The 20,355-nt window shown below is 38.6% G+C and overlaps 1 protein-coding gene across 3 annotated transcripts in view; it reads right to left on the minus strand.

Moving 5' to 3' along the window:
- DNER (delta/notch like EGF repeat containing) overlaps nt 1–20,355 on the minus strand; it is a 355,847-nt gene that overhangs the window by 83,713 nt on the left and 251,779 nt on the right. For all 3 annotated transcript variants that reach the window (XM_004033309.5, XM_019022784.4, XM_055380616.1), the window contains exon 8: nt 4,608–4,832. In XM_004033309.5, coding sequence (XP_004033357.1) covers nt 4,608–4,832 — 225 coding nt within the window. The remainder of the gene's footprint in view (nt 1–4,607; nt 4,833–20,355) is intronic.

The raw sequence follows: 20,355 nt of genomic DNA on the forward strand, positions 1-20,355 counted from the left end.
TTAAGTCTTATCCTTGATCCTGTTTCCAGCAAATATTATCGGCCTACTGATATTTTCAGGTCTGAGTTTAACAGAAGGAGCAGTGTCAACTGTGTCTTTCGGGACATGCAGACCAGAAATGCAGCTCACATGTAAGGCATATGTAGAAAATACAAAAAAAATTACATCTAAAATCCTTACAAATATAATTTTCTTTCAAAAAATTTCACTTGGAAAAAGTCTACATTTCCGTTGGTTTACAGCCTATTATATATCTGGATGATCTAATTGAGTTACCAGCCCTTTGGTGAAGAAGAATGGGCAGAGGAACTTGGTTGGCAACTGTGCCATGTCTAGTCTGGGATTTCAACTGCAGTTGAAATGATGAGCATCTTAGATCTTGCTTGTTAAAAAAATTATAAACATATTTCCACGTAAAAATCTCCAATGCCCTGTCCCTTAAATTCCTTAAATAGTAATATGTGAGGCACATTCTATAATGGCAGGGTTAATTCAATTCCACAAGTTTAGAGTAATAACTCAAGTGCAAACTATCTTCCTTCCTGCCAGGGACTCCTTCCAATACCGGTCATGTACAGCTATTATCTGCAGAGGCCACCATTGTATTGAGAACACAAGCAATACCGTGGCTCCCATCTGCAGGGGAAATGGCACCCCTACCCCAGCGAGTTCCACCTCATCCTGTTTGTAGCAGCTCCAAGTTCTCACTTTCTTCAGCAGATTTCAATTTGCAATTTTTAAGAGAATGGGTAGCCTATCACTTAACACTGTCACTGGAAGATAACATTTCAGTAATTACTCAGTGCTGACATTTTATTATTTAATCTTAAAATCCCATCAGAAATCCCTAGCCCGATAAGCTACAAACGAAGTTTGAAAATAAAACACCCGGCAAATCTGATTTGCAGTAATCAAAATGGCATTTTGTCAGATGGGAACTAATTATCAACCTGACATGATTTCAATCTGCTGCCATTTTATGAAATGAGATCCGTTTGCTCTCTGTAAAGAAGATCAGCCTTGCTGCTCCATAGCTAGATGCCCAATTTCACCTATTCTCGTGAGATTCTTCCATTATGCAAACTGGTGGTGAAGCAATTACATGCTCCAAAAGATGAAGACGAGAAATTTCACATTCACAGACTTGTCATGTTCACCTCTTAAAAATGTAAGTTCTTGCCAGGTGTTAAGGTGCCTTTTTTATTTTACACAGTCACTTAACAATCTGAAGAAACATCCCCTCTGAAGGCAGTTTCAGCTCCCAGGTTCAACAAGAGGGCGCTGTCATGATTACAAGGCTCTGCTTTGAGACTGCTGAAAAAATGAAGGGATCATGTTCATTCCACGAACAGAATGCACACGTCTTCAGGCTTTTCAAGGCTATTCAGGGGCTACTGCTGGACCACAGACAATTATCAAGTCAAACGCTCCAAGTGGGCATGAATGTTTTAGCAGAGAATAGACGGAAGGAAAGTGGAACTTAAACAGGAGTGATTTCACCCCCACATCGCTCGAGAATCCTGCTGGAATCCCCACGGACAGAAAGAAAGAAGAGCTTTCACTAGTCCATGCCAGGAAATGGGCTGCCTGCCTCTCATTTCATGCTCTGACATATAACTCTCCTCTCTTTTCTGATAGAGGGGAAAACTGAGTCCCAGAGATGCCTGTAAATTTCCTATGGTTTTAGTCAGTAAGCGAGGATGTTAGAGAGGTCCTTTCTACCACTCTCGGCTGCCTCTCCCAATGTGGAAAGAGAAACATCAGGCAGTATATTTTCTATTTGGTTGCCTCACACGTGTTGAAAAACTCTATTTGGTATTATTAAAAAACACTATTTATCTCTAACTCCCTTCAATTTTAAGTTTTAGAAATCAACTAACTATAAGAAAAAGTTTGGGTCAGGCATGGTGGCTCAGGCCTGTAATCCCAGCACTGTGGGAGGCCGAGGCAGGCAGATAACCTGAGGTCAGGAGTTCAAGACCAGCCTGGACAACATGGTGCAACCCTGTCTCTAGTAAACATACAAAAATTAGCAGGGTGTGGTGGTGGGAGCCTGTAATCCCAGCTACTTGGGAGACTGAGGCAGGAGAATCACTTGAACCCGGGAGGCAGAGGTTGAAGCCTGGGCAACAAGAGCAAAACTCCATCTCAAAGAAATTTTTAAAAAGAAAAAGTTTGATATAATTAAGAAAAGAAGTCAGAGGAGAAAGGGAGGAGAAAATTAAGTTGTTTTCTGGTCTTACAATATTTAATTCTTCTTTCTGGGGCTTCACAGAGAGAACAGAACTCTCAGGAGACAGGTAATAAAGTATTAAGGAAGTTTTTGTTCAGAATGCTGCTGAGGGGTATTTTCACATGTGTTACGACATCCAGAGCAGAGCTGGGAACAGCGTGCGCGTGAGTCAGTACGTGAGTAAGCCTCTTTTCTTCCAGCACAATTGCAGCTTGTTTAGTTTGCAAACACAAGTTGTCTCAGTGATCCACATTCCCAATAGGTAAGGGCGAGCGCCACACTGCCTCCTGCCACAGCACACGCAACTCACAGCACGTGAGCCCGAATCCACATGGAAGAAAACTGGACCCTCTGAGGGGCAGCTATTCCTATCTCCACCCTGGCTCTGAAGGAGAGCATGGAGGTCAACCAAGAAAAATATCCTCATGTCAAACATAGTGGAGAAACTGTTTCACTTCAAGGTTTATGAGATCCAAAAATGTTACTGTGATAGTTCATTTCGGGTGTCAACTTGGCTAGGCCATGGTTCTTAGATACTCGCTCAAACACTAATCTAGATGTTGGTATGAAGGTACGTTTTAGATGAGATTAACGTTTAAATCAGCAGACTTTGAATGAAGCAGATGACTCTCCAGAATGTGGGTGGGCTGCATCCAAACAGCTGAGGACCTTAAGGACAAAGACTGAGGTTTCCCAAAGAAGAAATAATTCAGCTCAAAACACAACACAGAAACCTCGCCTGAGTTTCCAGCCTGCCAGCTTCCCTACGGATTTTGGACTTGTGAGTCCATACAATTGCATGAGCCAGTTACTTAAAATAAATCTCTCTCTCTCCTCTCTCTCTGTCTCCTGTTTCTCCGGAGAATCCTAACCACTAACATTGTTACAAAGCAGATTAAACAGCCCTATTCCCTCTGAATTTCAGAGCAGAGAGGAAAGAGGCACTTGGCAAAATATCAGTTGCTTAGAAAATCGGGGAATTAAAAGTCTATGTGAAAAAAGGCTTTTCAACACCATTCAAGTGCCAAATTGCATTTCTCAGTAACTTTTTGAGTTATTCATGAGTATGAGACATGCCCTTTGGAAGTTCCAGGCCAGGCACTGGAGCAGCGAAGCCAGGGACACCTGCATTAGAATCTGGGCTCAGCCCCCATTCTGGGTGTGTAGCCACAGGCACATGACTGAACCTCTAGAGGCATTTCAAACCTTGGTGTAAATGTGACACTAAAAAGACCAGAGATGTGAAGCACCCAGCTCAGAATCTAGAAAGATCAGTGCTCACTAAATAGTGGCTTAGGGTGATTGCTGCTGATACAAAAGCTATTAATAAAACACAGTTCCTCCCAGCCCTAAGGAGGACAGAGACACATACAAGGATAATTAATGTTCTGTTTCCAAGACCACAAAAGTGATATTGTAGGTGACTGTCGGAACCCAGAGGAAGCAAAACTGAGTCAGCCCCAGAAGTAGAAGTTTGTACAGTGAGGTGGGGTAACGGGGAGCATGCATTCCAGCTAGAGGCCATTGCACCAGCAAAGCCACGGTCAAGCAAAACCAGATACTGGCCAGCCATACTGACTGGCCAGGGAGATGTGTGGGGATTCATTGTGCTGGGAAGCTTTCTAAAGAGCCAGCTCGTGTAAGGATGGAGACATGCACAGAATAGAAACGAGAGGAAAGGGCTGCCCCGTGCATTCCTTTCTGACTACACTAGTGGGTTGTGCACACACAAAATTTTGACTAGTAATCACTCACTTCTAGGTATCAAAACCTCCATAATTAAAAATCTGTAATGCAAATGCAGAAGGCATTTGGAAATTAAATGGTAAAAGTTTTAAATTCTTACATAGGGAGCCAGTGATATAACATAATGTGCATCGAGTAACAATTTTAATAGATGACACAATTCTGAATGTACTGCACTGCACTGTGCTTTTCATGCACATTAAAATGAAAGAAGATATTCTGTTAACTTAAGCACACGATAGTAAAAGATACACAACACAGTGAAAGTTCTGCAGTGACTTACAGTAAATTGTTAAAAATGCTTAGCCTGTGATGAGATTAAGCCTGTTTTCAATTTTCTTTATTTTGCTTGTTTTTTCTGCAATGAATGTGAGTTGATCATGAAATGATGAAAGAGTATTTTTTTAACCCTGCCAAGAGTAAATCTAAAAAAGAAAGTGTGTCATAAATGAGTGGAATTCACTTTTATTCACAAGTATATCAGTAAGTATACTTACTTACAAGCATACCAGTAAGTATACCACTTTTATTTACAAGTATACCAAGATGCAAAAGAAAAAGTAATGGTCTTTTGAGATTGGTTTGAGATTGAGAAAAAGAAGATTTACTGTGTAGGGGCGGTACCCACCTGGATCACAGAGGCATTTGTAGCTGGTGCCCACGCTGCGGCACGTGCCATGAGCACAGGGGCTGAGGGCACAGAAGTCAATAAGCTGGGCACAGGTCGGCCCTGTGAAGCCCGGGCTGCAGCTGCAGGTAAAGTGTACCCCGTCCACATAGCAGGTGCCATTGTTCTGGCAAGGAGACGAGGCGCAGGGGTCCACCTTTTCTTCACAAGCAGATCCGAAGTATCCTGTGAAAAAACACATGAGAGCTTAAAAAAATTAAAACACATTTGCACATAATAACTAATCAACTGAGTCTGCGCCACTGTATATTCATAACAATTAATTCATTCATAGCTTCCAGATATGTCACAACCCAACGAGATAGGTAGGTTGTTTTTCTCACCTTTAGTAATGTAGGGTTAAAAATATTAAGCCCCACAATTCCATTTTTATTGAAATATAAGGTATATGACTGTTTAGGAGTACATACATACGTGTACATGAATATATTTGTGTGCACACATGTGTATATGAACATGTGTGTATACTCTAGAAATATATCAAAAATAAATTAATGGTAATTTCCTAAAGGAATATGGGATTTGGATCAGCAGAGGGCTCTCCCCTCTTATTTTGTATACATTAATGGGGAACACATTTCTTATTCTGCTTTAATAGAGATGACATAATCCTGAATTCAAAAAATTAAAACCATATCAAATAGTAAACAATGAAAAAGTCTCTTTTTCATCCTTGTCCCTTTGTCTCTCATTCCCTTCTCTACAAGCAGCCACTGTTAACAGTTTCTTGAATATATGCTTTTTAAAAAGTTGATTGTTGTAAGAGAAACAAAAGTGATCTACCCACACAATGAAATACCACTCAGCAATAAAAAAAAAAAATAAGTACTGACACATCATATGACATGAATGAATGTCAAAAGCCTTATGCTAAGTAAAAGAAGCTAGGCATGAAATACTACATATTATATAATCCCATTTGTAAGAAATGTGCAGGAAAAGCAAATCTGTAGAAAATACAGAAAGTAGATAAATGGTTGCCTATGGCTGGGCCGGAAAGAGGAGTTCACTGCAAATGGACATGAGGAGTCCACTGGGGTGGATGGAAATATTTTAAACTTGGATTGTGGTGATAGCTGCACAACTCTGTAAATTTACTAATATGCTTTGAACTGTACTTTCAAATGAATGAATTTTATAATGTATAAATTGTACATTTAAATAAAATTTTATGTTATATAAAATTATGTAAGGCTGTTAACTTTTTCTTTTAAATATGGTTACTGTGTAGGTGATTTTTATCTTGCTTCCTGTGTATCTGATTCAGTATTTCTTGTTAAAAAATTATACATGTGCATATGTGTGGGTCTCTACATCTGTGCATACATGTAGGTATATATGTTTAACAATGCTTTCCATAAAACTATACTTCTTTCAATACTTTAAGAGCAGTTTGAAAATTAAAGATTATTCAAATTTTAGAAGTAAAAGTTAAATAATTTCACTCACATATAGTTTGTATTCTAATAGTCTATTACACTTCTCTTGTTTACATTTAAGTTTATATTTACTCATCTTCTTATAGAACTCCTAGCAATACTGACAATTTTTGTTGTTGTTAAGGACACATTTAATATGTAAACAAACCAAAATAACTCCCAGATTTAATTATGTGAAGCACCACTCATAAATTGGCATAATCAACTTGGTATTTCTCTGTGCAGTATAGAAATATAAAATTATCCTCCAAAAAAATCCAATGCTATTCAGCATTTTATAAAATTCCTGGTAGCTTTTAAATCTTAGAAATCCTACTAAAAATGTACCATACAATCAGTTTTAATAACACTTGAATTCTCCAAAAAGTTTCTTGGCAGCCTCAAGTGGAATATAATTCTACCCATCATGAGATATGTTCCATTTTACTCTGATTGAAAAGAAGATACTTAAACATTTTTCAACATATGACAGTACTATATGTTACCGTCACTATTTAACATGATTTCAAAAATAGGATTTAATATCTCAAATCTTTTAATTTTAGAAAATAAAATAATTTTTATCTGTCTAGAAAATGCAGCATAGCTGCTTAAAATATTAAAAGGCCATTTGATTTGCTCGAGCATGACACTAACAGTCATTCAATATTTTTTTCTTAATATGAAGGAATAATTTTGAGAAATGAATTGACCAAGCCACCCCACAGCTTGCATTTAGTTAGATAGTGACCCAAGATTGCATCTTATGACTTGAGAGGAAAAAAAAATGGTGGGGGTGGGCGGTGGCCAGTGGGGAGCAGTGCAGGTTCTATGTTAACCTTGTGGATGCACTGATTTCTTTACAAGAAATTCAGGCTCATGATAAATTCCATACCCAAGGCTGGGTACCAGTTTGCCCAAAACAGCAGCTCAAGGTGAATCAGAAAATCATGTTAATGCTCAGAAATAGAAATCAATTTATTTTATTTTATTTTATTTTATTTTATTTTATTTTGTTTTGTTTTTTGAGACAGAGTCTCACTCTGTTGCCCAGGCTGGAGTGCAATGGCACAATCTCAGCTCACTGCAACCTCTGCCTTCGGGTCAAGCGATTCTCCTGCCTCAGCCTCCTGAGTAGCTGTGATTACAGGAGCATACCACCACGCCCGGCTAATTTTTGTATTTTTAGTTGAGACGGGGTTTTACCATGTTGGTCAGGCTGGTCTCAAACTCCTGACCTCGTGATTTACCTGCCTCGGCCTCCCAAAGTGCTGGGATTATAGGCGTGAGCCACCGTGCCTGGGCACAGAAATCAAATTTAAGAGGACATTTTGATTATTTTTATTCCTCCAGAAGAACTGAACTAATGATGACAGAAGGTGACAGTTGAGAACTGTCAACTCTGTCAACTCTTCTAGTTGAGAACACAGAGAAGAGAAATGATCATAGGAACCGTATCCCTGAAAACTCTATGAGATTAGGTGGGTGAGAACTTGATGGAAAGAATATCTAGGGAGGGTCAAAGATAAGAAAAATCAGGAACAAGAAGCTTATACCTACATTAGCAGCATAAAAATGAAAATTACTTAGAACTACTAGAACCCAGTAGAAGAGTTAATATTAAATATAGTTCTCAGTGGAGGTTGATAGTTAAGCATTGGATTAGCAATGTCATGGGTTAAATTGTGTCCCTCCAAAATTCATATTTTTTAAAATTAGCTTTCTCTGGTTGAGTAAAATTCATATTTTGAAGCCCTAACTCTCAATACCTCAGAATGTGGCTTTTCAGGGATAGTGCCTTTAAAGAGGTGAGTCAGTTAAACTGAGGTTGTTAGGTTGGGCCCTAATGCAGTCTGACTGGTGTCTTTATAAGCAGAGATCAGGACACAGAAAAAGACACCAGAGATGCCTGTGCACAGAGGAAAAGACCTTGTGAGGAGGAAGCAAGAGGGTGGCCCTCTGCAGGCCAAGGAGAGAGGCCTCAGAAAAAATCAACCCTGCCAGCACTTTGATCCTGAGCTTCCAGCCTCCAGAACTAGAAGTAGATGAACTGCTTATCAGCCTCCAAAGCTAGAAAAAGATGTCTGTTGTTTAAACCTGTAGTCCTTGGTCACAGCAGCCTGAGAAGACTCATACAAATAGGGAGCATAAGGAGACAGGGAAGCAATGATTAGGATCTTGTGTTTGATTCTGTGTTCACCACCCCAGCAGTCTGAGTGACCATGGCAAGGCCCCCTTTCTCCCATCGTCCACTGCCTCTACCTGGAAAACAGGGCTGAAACTGTTTTCTTTACAAAGTCACTGTGGGTTCTGAAAAAAATTCATATCAAACTTCCTAGTACAGTTCCCAGTCCAAGGCTGGAAGAATGAATGAATTAAAAATGCTAATAATAACAGCAACAGGCCAGGCATAATGGCTCATGCCTATAATCCTAGCACTTTGGGAGGCTGAGGCGAGTGGATCACCTGAGGTCAGGAGTCCAAGACCAGCCTGGCCAACATGGTGAAATCCCGTCTCTACTAAAAATACAAAAATTAGCCGGGCGTGGTGGTGCCTGCCTATAATCCCAGCTACTGGGGAGGCTGAGGCAGGAGAATCGCTTGAACCCAGGAGGCAGAGGATGCAGTGAGCCGAGATAGCACCACTGCACTACAGGCTGGGTGACAGAGCAAGACTCTGTCTCGAAAAATAAATAAACAAATAAATAAATAACAGCAACAGCTAACATCCACTGGAGGCTGATTTGCATCACCTGGTTCTAACCCTTTAGGTGAATTATTTCATTTAATCCTACTATTATAGTAGGATGTAAGAACTATAATAGCCCTATTTTACAAATGTGAAAACAGTGACATGAGAATGTGAAGTAACCTTTTCAAGTCTAAATAGCTAGTATATGGCAGAGCTGGGACACCAAAGCCAAGTGCTTACACGTCTCCTACACTGCACAGAAGAGAAGTGAATGACAAACCAGTTAAGATGTTATGATGTGTAAGCAAAACCAGGACTTACGTTTCTATCCTGTTTGTGTCTTGGTGAAAGAATAGAAGATTTACTGATCAGGTCAAAATAAAGGAAAAAGTGAATTTTAGAAAGGCAATCACTCTAGCTTTATGTCAATATACTCAGTTATAAATAGTAATATAAGCCACACAGAATAGTCCAAGTAGAAATAAAAATGGGTAACAAGGAGACATAAAGGGTCATGGCTTTGGAGAGAGCCAATATTTCAATAAGAAGAGAAGTGTGGAAAATGAACAATAATGAGAGCACTGATCAGGCCAGGTCACGACTGGTCTTATATGTTACACTTGGGAGCTTACATTTCATTCTGAGGCTACTGGATATCATCTATTTTCATTATTTATATCTCTAATTATAGGCAGTGTGGAGAGGGAATCAGAAGAGGTTGAGACCGGAAGCATGAAACCAGTTGTTTACTCGAATAATTGAGGTTGAGGGCCAATTTGTAGCAATAAAGATAAAGAATGTGAAATATATTAGAGCATGATTTTATAAGTAAAATTGTCAATTCAGGGACCACTTGGACTGTAGAAGAATGGAAGAGACGACAGTGCCCAGAGACACAATGTAACATGAGTCAAAAATGCAAATGCCAGCAGGAGTCCGGTAGATAATGTTGATACAGAGGGTGGATCAGGTGTAATACAGTAGGGACTGGCAGGGTCTGTGGCAAACTGGAGAAAGCATGCCCCTTCCAAAAAAGACAGCCGCCATAACCTGCAGCCAGTTCAAAACACGGGGCCGGGTACCACATCTTCTGAGTGTTCAAGAAAAGTCCGAAATCCAAATTCTTGTTTGAGCCTTGTCTATTTTATTATTATTTTATTTATTTATTTATTTATTTTTTGAGATGGAGTCTTACTCCATAGCCCAGGCTGAAGTGCAGTGGCATGATCTCGGCTCACTGCAACCTCCGCCTCCTGGATTCAAGCCATTCTCTTGCCTCAGCCTCCCAAGTAACTGGGACTACAGGCACTTGCCACCACGCCCAGCTAATTTTTGTATTTTTAGTAGAGACAGGGTTTCACCATGTTGGCCAGGCTGGTCTTGAACTCCTGACCTCAGGTGATCCACTCGCCTCAGCCTCCCAAAGTGCTGGGATTACAGGCGTGAGCCACCACACCCAGCCGAGCCTTGTCATTTTAAACTGTTGATAAATCATTTCTCCAGCAAATAAAGCATATGTATGGGCCCTGTATATGTGGCTTCTCTGTGTGAGTTAATGTTAAAGAGCTTTGAACCAAGGGGAATTGGATTTAAACACCATCTCAGCCCACTAAACTGTGGGACTTTGGGCTAGTACTTAATCACTCTGACTTTCTGCTTTTGTATCCACGAAAGAAAGATATTAATGCCTACAATTTTCATTTCTTATGAAGCTTAACTGCAAAAATCTATGCAAAGCACTTGGCACAGTGACTCTCCAGTTGTAAGTGTTAATAAGAAGCAGCAATAATTATAATGTAATTTCCAGGTTTTCAGATGGGGGGACAATGTGGATAGTGTTGTTATCAAATGCAGTGGAAAATACAGGAGGAGGCTGCTAGGGGAGGGTTATGAGTTCAGCTTTGTGCAAAGTGAGTTGAGATGCTTTTGCAGTTGTTCAATAGTCATTAAATATGCAGAACTTGTGCTCAGGAGAGAGGTATGAACTAGACTGTTGACTGGGAGCCATATGCACATGGATGGGAATTGGATTCATCATAGGTATACATGACACCACTTGGGGCAAATGAACAGAGAGACAAGAAAGCTCAAGGCTGGAACTCTGAACAACTGTAACTCTTGTGAGCACAAGAAAGAAGAGGAAACCAAGAGCATGTCTCATTAAGAGACCTCTCCTCTTGTTCTGCAGCTCTCTATAGATCTCACTCTCTCCTAGCACCTACCCCACCCTGTCTGCCTCCTCCATAAGTGGTCTCTGATTTTCTTGAGATCAGGGAATGTAACTTACATGTCTTTGTATCCCTGTTGCTCAGCATGAAGCTTGGAAAATGGTAGGCATTTGACCAGGGACAGATAAATGGACAGACAGGCAGACAGACGGATGGATGAATAGACAGCTAGCTAAGTTTCAAGAAAGAAAGAAGTTGCAGGGTTTGGTCAGGAATAAAATATATTTAAAAAAAAAAAAAGAAAGAAGAGAAACCAGGAGAGAAAGGTGTCACTGAAAACAATGGAAGACAGAATGTGAAAAAATGGCACTGAACCTTGCTTGTAAATCACATGAACAAGCCCACGCCAGCCTGCTGCAAGATGAGAGACGGCATGGAGCAAAGGAAGCTAGCACAGCCGAGGCCATTCTAGACCACTTGACCTCCATCAGTGTGGCCAGTGACCAGCTAAGCTTGCCCAAATTGCTATTGCAATGTACAAGGACTATGAGCTAAATGAGTGGCTGCCATTTTAACCACTAAATTTTGGGGGTGGTTTGTTATGTTATGCGGCAAAAGTTAACTGATAAAATTAATAAGAGCTACAGGATTGTATCTATGTGGGAATACAGGCCAGAGGGAGATTTTTGTTTTGCTTTGCTTTATGGAACAGACTTGAAAGAGTAATTGATCATACACTACAGGAAAATTTCACTAAAGAGATGATCAATAAATGTTTGTTGAATTGAATATCAAAAAGTCCCACTGCTGTTGAATCAAGGATCCTGTGTTTTATTATTATTATTAAAATTTTGCTTTTTCTTATCAATTCAAGAAAATATAATGCAGGATGAGAATGGAACTAATACTTAATATTTTCAGAGTCTGCCAGCATGCCTCAGTATACATACTGAGGAGAGAATACACTTTTGGCATATTATACAGTCTAAAAAAAGAAAGTGGGATATAAAATGCTCTTCTGTTACAAAGAATGACAAAGCAAAAAGAAAATGAATGCAAGGTAAATCTGAATACACTTTGAAGAGATGAATGTGAGGTACCGCAATTACGAGATAATTTTCCTGGCTCACATGATTATTAATGACCGCTAGAAAAGGAAGGCCAGACTTAAAGGCTGAGTCACTTTTGAGATGCTATTGCTTTAACGAGTAAATTCTCCATTTCTTTCTATCACCTAAGCTATTATCTTCTTGTTCATATGACATCCTTTTACAAATGACTCACATCTCCTTCAGACACCCTCTAAGTGACCTTCCCAAGAGAAGCAAGAACAGGTTTTATAATTCAAAGAATGCAGAGCCAGAGAACCAAAGTTTGAATCTTCTTACTACTGTGTGACCTCAGGCTTAATCATTTTTTCTCTAATTTTCTTACCTACAAAATGGCATTGGCTTCTACTATGAAGTCAAGTAAGGTGACACATGTGGTCAATAAATGTCAGATTCTTTTCCCTTTAAACAGTGGTTCTGGGGTAATCTCAAGTTGCCTGCATATTCAGAGTTTGTGGTTAGAGAAAGGAAGCTGGCCTGTCAGTCAGTCTGTGGAATACCATCCATTTTCACATTTGTATGAATCCCTCAGGGTCATGACCCTGGATGTCTATAAAGGGAGATTTCTGGAACTGGGAGGTGCTCACATACTGCTCTCTAAACACACGAACAGTTACTGGGCCATGCAGTGATGCTGGTGAACAGAGGTGGGGTCCCAGGGCAGACAGCCGTGGCAAGAGGTGGGAGGTAGGAGTGTCCCTGAGAACATCTCTGTACAGGCTCAAAAGGACAATCTGCTGAAGTTGTGTTTGTTAATAGCAAACACTTGTATGTACCAGGCACTGTTCCAAGGGTTTTAAATATACTAAGTCATTTAACTCTCACATCAATCCTATGAGATAAGAACTATCATTTCCCTATTGTCAGATGAGAAAATAGGGATAGAAAGATCAAGTAACTTGCCCAAAGTTGCACAGCTAGTAAACGGCAGGTTTGAGATTTGAACCCAGGCAGTCAGATTCAGGTCCAAGCTCCTAACCAGCACTCTGTGCTGTGGCACCCAACACCTGGGGTATAGCAGTATATTAGTCCATTTTTGCATTTCTACAAAGGGATACCTGAGACCGGGTAATTTATAAAGAAAAGAGGTTTAATTGGCTGACGGTTCTGCAGGCTGTACAGGAATCATGGTGCCAGCATATGCTTCTAGTGAGGGCCTCATGGAGTTTACAATCATGGCAGAAGGTGAAAGGGAAAGCTGGCGTATCACAGGGTGAGAGCAAGAGCAAGAGAGAAATGCAGGAGGTGCCACACACTTGTAAACAACCAGCTGTCATGTGAACTCAGAGTGACAACCAATGGGATGGCACTGAGTCACTCATGATGGATCCCCGTGATCCAAACACCTCCCACCAGGCCCCACCTCCAACACTGGGAATTACGTTTCCACATCAGATTTGAAGGGGACAAACATCTAAACCACACCAAGCAGAAAGGCAAAGAATGAGAGGGCAGGTGCTCCAGGGTCTGTCAGGACTCTGTCCCTTCCTGACCATGTGTATCAGAAACTACTTTTTGTTCTAACATCCATCTCTCCACTTCCCATGGTCTTACACTTCTGGTCACATGGCAACATAGAATAATGTCTACCGAGACCAGCCTCTTCTGCAGCTACATGTACATCTGTGATGACCTTCTGAATAACAGACACAAGTGAAAATGTCCTGAAGTCACTTCTATAGAAAATTGCTTGAAAGAAGTTGGCAAGCACCCTTTGCTCTTTCACTATTTTCCCCCTTCATCCATCCTACCATCTAGACCACGCAGATGATGACCGAGTTTTTCCTAAGTTTGGTGAAAAACATCTACCCATACACAATATGCTCAGTGAACCCCAGGGAGAATAAATCAAATATACAGGAATGTCACAGACAAGCTGCTGAAAACCAAAAATTGAGAGAAAACATTAAAAGAAGCCAAAAAGAAAAAAAGACATGATACACACATCAAGCAATAGTAAGATTGACAGATGACTTGTCACCAAGATCTACAGAAGCATAAGATAACAAAATGACATCTTTAAGGCACTGGAAAAATAAACTTGTCAAACAGAATTCTATTTTCAGGGAAAATGACTTCCAGTAATCAAGGTTAATTAAGATATTTTCTGATAAAGAACAGCTGAGAAAATTTGTTGCCAGCAGATCTAGCCACACTACAAAAATACTAAAGAAAGTTATTTAAGCTGAATAGAAATAATAATAGGTGGAAACTCAAGTCTACAGGAAGAAATTAAGGGCCCTAGAAATGGCACTCTGGGGGAATAAATATTCATTTTTTTCTTAATTTCTTTTAAAAATGGTTAAAAGCAAAAAGAACATTGAATTATGATGTTGTAACGTACATAGAAGGAATATACATAACAAGAGAACAAATAATAAGGGAAGTTAATAGAATTTTACTACCGTTAGGTTCTTACATTTTGCATGAAGTGATTAAATGTTGATTCTAAGTAGACTCTCATAAATTAAGGGTGTACACTGTAATTCCCAGAGCAGCCACTAAAACTAAAACAGACGCAACAAAAACCCCAAACCAAAAAACCCAGCAGTATAGCTAAAAAGCCAGTTAAGAAAATAGTATCTTTTTAAATATTCTATTTACCCACCCACCCCCACCACCAAAGAGGGCAGGAATAGAATAAAACAAAGAACATATGAGAAAAATAGAAAATAAATAGCAATGAGGTAGACTTAGATCCAATCATATCAATGTAATATTGAATATAAGTAGACTAACACCCCAATTAAAAGGCATAGATTGTCAGACTTTATTTGGAAAAAAAAAAAGATCTAACTACGTGCTCTCTAAAAGAAACCCACTCCAGTATAAAGACACATAAAAATGGAAAGTAAGGACAGGTGTGGTGGTTCACACCTGTAATCCCAGCACTTCAGGAGGCCAAGGTGGGCAGATCACGAGGTGAGGAGTTCGAGACCAGCCTGGCCAATGTGGTGAAACCCTGTCTCTACTAAAAATACAAAAATTAGCCAGGTGTGGTGGTGTGCACCTGTAATCCCGGCTACTGGGGCGGCTAAGGCAGGAGAATTGCTTAAACCCAGGAGGCAGAGGTTGCAGTGAGCTGAGATCACACCACTGCACTCCAGCCTGGGTCACAGAGCAAGACTCTATCTAAAAAAAAAAAAAAAAAAAAAAAAAAGGAAAGTAAAAGAATAGGGAAAGATACATTGTGAAAAAGAAAGCATAAGAAAACTAGTATTCTCTGTTAAAATCAGAATAGGTAGACTTCAAGACTAAGAACATTATCTGACATAAAAAGGGACACTTAATATGAAAAAGTGAGTAATCCAACAGGAAGCTTTAACAATCCCAAATATGTAGGCGCCTAATAAGAGAGCTTCAAAATACATGAAAGAAAAACTGCCAGCAAGAGAAACAGATATTATCAGAGAAGAAGCCCTTTCTTAGTAACTGACAGAATCAACTGACAAAATGAGCTAGTTTACACAATATTTAAATAACATATTCTTTTCATGTGCACATGAAATGTCATTTTAATAGATACAGAAAAATTATTTGGCAAAATTCAATATGCATTCATCATTTTTAAGAAGAAAGAAAAACTCTCAGCAAACTAAAATAGAAGGTAACATTTGTTGTATCTTTTCGGGTATATACAAAAAAAAAACTATGGCTAATATCACACTTAATGATGAAAGAATAAATATTTTCTCCCTAAGATAGAGAGCAAAGCAAGGATGTCTACCCTCAGCATTTACATTCAATGTTTTACTGGAGGTTCTATATATGCAAAAAAAAAGTAAAAGAAATAAAAAACATAAAGTGTAGAAAGGAAAATAAGACTTATTATTCAACAATCTACGATTTTATACAAAGAAAATCCAAAGAAATCTAAAATAAACATTTGGGGAACTAATAGGTAAATTTAGCAAAATGTCAGCATACAAAGTCAATATACAAAAATCAATAGTGTTTCTATACACTAGTAATAAGCAACTGGAAATTAAAAAATGTTTTACTGGCATTTATAATATTATCAAAAAGCATAAAATAGGATTAAATTTAACAAAAGATATGCAAGATATCCACACTGAAAACTATAAAACATTACTTGAAGAAATTAAAAATACCCAAATAAATGAAGACATATACCACGTTGATGGGTTGGAAGTCTCACTATTGTTAATATTTAAGTTCTATTCAAATTGATTTACTGCAGTACTAATTATTTGGGGATGCCTATTGTTTATAACTAAATCAAATTCTAATTGATAAATTATGTCAGCACAATCAAGTAAGTAGCTCTTATATGTTTTATACATCTCTTATATGTCTGTTATCTTATTTGTTAAAATGGAAATAATAGAATAGCTGTATGCAGCCAGTAGTTATAGTTGTACTAGTAGAAATAGAAGAAGAAAGAAGAGAAATTGTTGTGTTAAAAGTAATAGAAAATTTTTATTGAGTTCTTACTACATACGGGACATTATGCCGAGCAATTGGTATGTATTCTTTCTTACTTATCACAACCACTGGCTCAGGTAGGGTCTACCACCATCTACTTTTTACAGACGAAGGTTCAGAGACTTCGCTTTAGGGAACTAACCTAGAAACACTCATCTAGTAACTGGGAAAAATAACATTCAATCAGGTTTGTCTGACTCCAAATCTGTGCTCTTAAGCCCCAATCTATTTGCTGCTTCTCACAAGAAAGTTCGTGTAAAAGCATTTGACAAGTCGAAAACGCCGTGCTAGCATATGAAATTATGTTCAGATCAGCTGGGCATGGTGGTGTGTGCCTGTAATCCCAGCTACTCAGGAGGCTGACGCAGGAGTTCAAGACCAGCCTGGGCAACATAGTAAAACCCCATCTCAAAACAAAAAAAAGAGGCCGGGCACGGTGGCTCACGCCTGTAATCCCAGCACTTTGGGAGGCTGAGGTGGGTGGATCACGAGGTCAGGAGATCGAGACCATCCTAGCTAACACGGTGAAATCCCGTCTCTACTAAAAATACAAAAAATTAGCCAGGCGTGGTGGCGGGCGCCTGTAGTCCCAGCTACTCAGGAGGCTGAGGCAGGAGAATGGTGTGAACCTGGGAGGCGGAGCTTGCAGTGAGCAGAGATTGCGCCACTGCACTCCAGCCTGGGCAACAGAGCGAGACTCCATCTCAAAAAAGAAAGAAAAGAAAAGAAAAGAAAGAAAGAAATTATGTAATGTTAAACCAATAACTGTTATAAATTCTGTAATTTGACAGCTTTGAAAACTGTTATAAATTCTGTAATTTGACAGTTAAACCCATAAATGTTATAAATTCTGTAATTTGACAGCTTTGTACTTAGCAATTACAAATTTTGAACTCTGTATATTTGCATAAATGTCCTGAGCCTGATTTAACTATTGGCTCTCTGTATTTCAAATATCACATGGAGGATATTTTTTAAAATAATTATGGGCCAGGTGCGGTGGCTCACGCCTGTAATCCCACCACTTTGGGAGGCCAAAGCGGGTGGATCACAAGGTCAAAAGATCGAGACCATCCTGGCTAACACGGTGAAACCCCGTCTCTACTAAACATACAAAAAATTAGCCGGGCGTGGTGGGGGGGTGCCTGTAGTCCCAGCTACTCGGGAGACTGAGGCAGGAGAATGGCGTGATCCTGGGAGGCGGAGCTTGCAGTGAGCAGAGATCGCACCACTACACTCCAGCCTGGGTGACAGAGTGAGACTCCGTCTCAAAAAAAAAAAAAAATTATGAAATTTGAGTCCTAAGGAATAAACATGTGCTACCAACTCCTTACAAAATCAGAACTCTTAAAATAATTCAGATATCAAATTAAGAGCCAAGATGTTTATGTAAGAAACTTTAAGAGAAAATCATAAATGTTTTGGTGTTACAAGCCAATGTGTAATGTTGAGAGCTTTTCAAAAACTATTACAAGCCAATGTGTAATGTTGAGAGCTTTTTGAAAACTATCAGCATACAAAGTCAATATACAAAAATTATATATGAAATATATAAATTGTTATTTTTCTTTAGAGCTGATTGGTTTTAAATACAAACCTAAAGCCATATTTTTAGGAGAACTTTTTTTCATAAGGATGCACAAGGCAACCAGTTCTTACACCGGTAATTTATAAAATCTAACACAATAAGAAACATCTGATGACATTATAAATTTTCAGAACAAAAATTATAGCCATCAAATTTGAATATTAGTTTTTAATATTCAAGATGCAGGCATAGCCTACTAATCTGCTGATGGAGACCAGACATTGGTGGATTGGTGGCTCTTAGCTACAATGCATGTTACAGGTTTGTTGATGGATATATTTTGAAATTTTGAGTCAAAACTAGCTTGTAAACCTGATAGTGATCACAAGAAGGTCAAATGTTACAAACATAGTTTCAAAGTTTAACGGAGACCACATGTGAAACAATATATATTCAGAACAAGCACCTGTGTAAGTGATCCCAAACTCAGATATAGTACTATGTGAGTCTGATTACCCCTTGTAGAAATATAGAAGTCTGTGAGTCAAAGCTAAAGCAAAGATGAGTAAACACATCCCTGTGTTGGAGTTACAGAGTGTAGGGCAGTAGGATGAGTGCTAGTAAAAAGACATTTTACAACACAAGGTGGAAAAGGCCTTGGGTCATCTGTGGCTGAGACGGTCAGAATAGATTTCATCTTCCCCAAACAATTCTAAAAATAAAGCAATATTCTCATTCACTCTATTTTCTCCTTTCTTCCCTTCTCTCTCAATATAAATATACAGACCTACATTATATATACTTTTCAATTCAATCTCCAGACCTAGGAACCTCTCTGCATTGTCCTGTTCCTACATAATGTTATAACTCTAAAAGAAATTATTTGAGCTAGACTTTGGTAAAGTTTCTCTTTTTATTAGCATAGCTCTTTAAGAGCTTTGACTGGTCAATCTAGTAATAATGATCTCTCAAGGTAAGTGTTTTTTAAAATTCCCCTTATAGAAAATTCAAATTAAATTAGTTATGGTGGCAAAGGGTAGAGAATTGGAAAAGGAAATTTAACATTCCTGGGTTCAAGCACATTCATGGACACATTTAACCTCCAAAATATGAAAAACTACAGATAGGAGAACAAATACAATACTGCTATGTAGAATAATGTAACATAAATAAAAATAATAGTAGTATTTATGAAATGACTAAAGGATTAATATGCTATAACAGAGGAATAATATACAGTCCTAACTGGAAGCTAATAAGCAAATATATTTGGATATACAATCTTCCTTGAAGAGTAGAAAATGAAAAACTATTTGGTGATGGTAGCCAAAAAGTGCAAGCAGAAAGATGAACATAGTGATATTTCTGGTGTTCAATAGTGTAATTCAAATGATATAGACCTAAGATGATGGACATAAGGAAATCTTGGAAAGAAAACACAAGAGCTCCAGAGAAAAGGTCTATTTCAAACACATGGAAACAATGGCAGGAGCCAAGAGATTTAAAACAACTGATTTTAAAACAAGGGGAAAGTTTAGAAAAGGATGAAAGATTAAAGAATTACAATGGAAAATAAACAAAATAGAATTACAAAAGAAACCTACTGAAGAGGAATGCAAAAAAAGTAATTTAGCTAGTTGACTTTCCTTCAAATTTTGTGTTTGAACCAATATTAAAGTGAACATTACTGCTGAATTATTTATTATGTAAGTAGAAAGAAATCAATACCCTTGAGATACACCCATTATGGAATCAGATATTTAAGACCAAAAGAAAACATTTCTGGAAGATTTTAAATTGCATGACAATGAAGTCACTCTATGTATTGTCAGAAAGCAATAGAGGTGTCAGAAATTTTTGCAATACTAAAGGAAAATACAGAATAAAGTGACACTGGCATTTTTTGCTGACAGGGTAAAGACAATTCACATCAAAGAAATGATGTGTATAGGCATTTTAAACTCAACTCAGCATTCCATCGCCTTGGCAGATGGTTCCAGTCAGAAACCTAGGAGTCATACCTGATTGTTTTTCTTCTCTTAACCCCCATATCTATCCAATTAGTGGATCTTATAGACACTATCTCCAAAATACATCATGAACCCTAACACTTTCTTGCAACTTGGCTGCTACCATGCTAGCCAAAGATACAACTATTAATATTTTGCTCCCATTATAATAGTTTTCTCTTATGAGATTCCCTGTCCATCTTACCCCTACAACCAATTCTCCAAACAGCAATAATAATTTTCTTAAAATGTTAATATTATCATGACTTCCAGTAATTCCTAGAATAAAATTTGACCTCCTTTCCATAGGCTACAAGT

The sequence above is a fragment of the Gorilla gorilla genome, chromosome 11 (assembly GCF_029281585.2).
Source record: "Gorilla gorilla gorilla isolate KB3781 chromosome 11, NHGRI_mGorGor1-v2.1_pri, whole genome shotgun sequence".
Taxonomy (NCBI): Eukaryota; Metazoa; Chordata; class Mammalia; order Primates; family Hominidae; genus Gorilla; species Gorilla gorilla.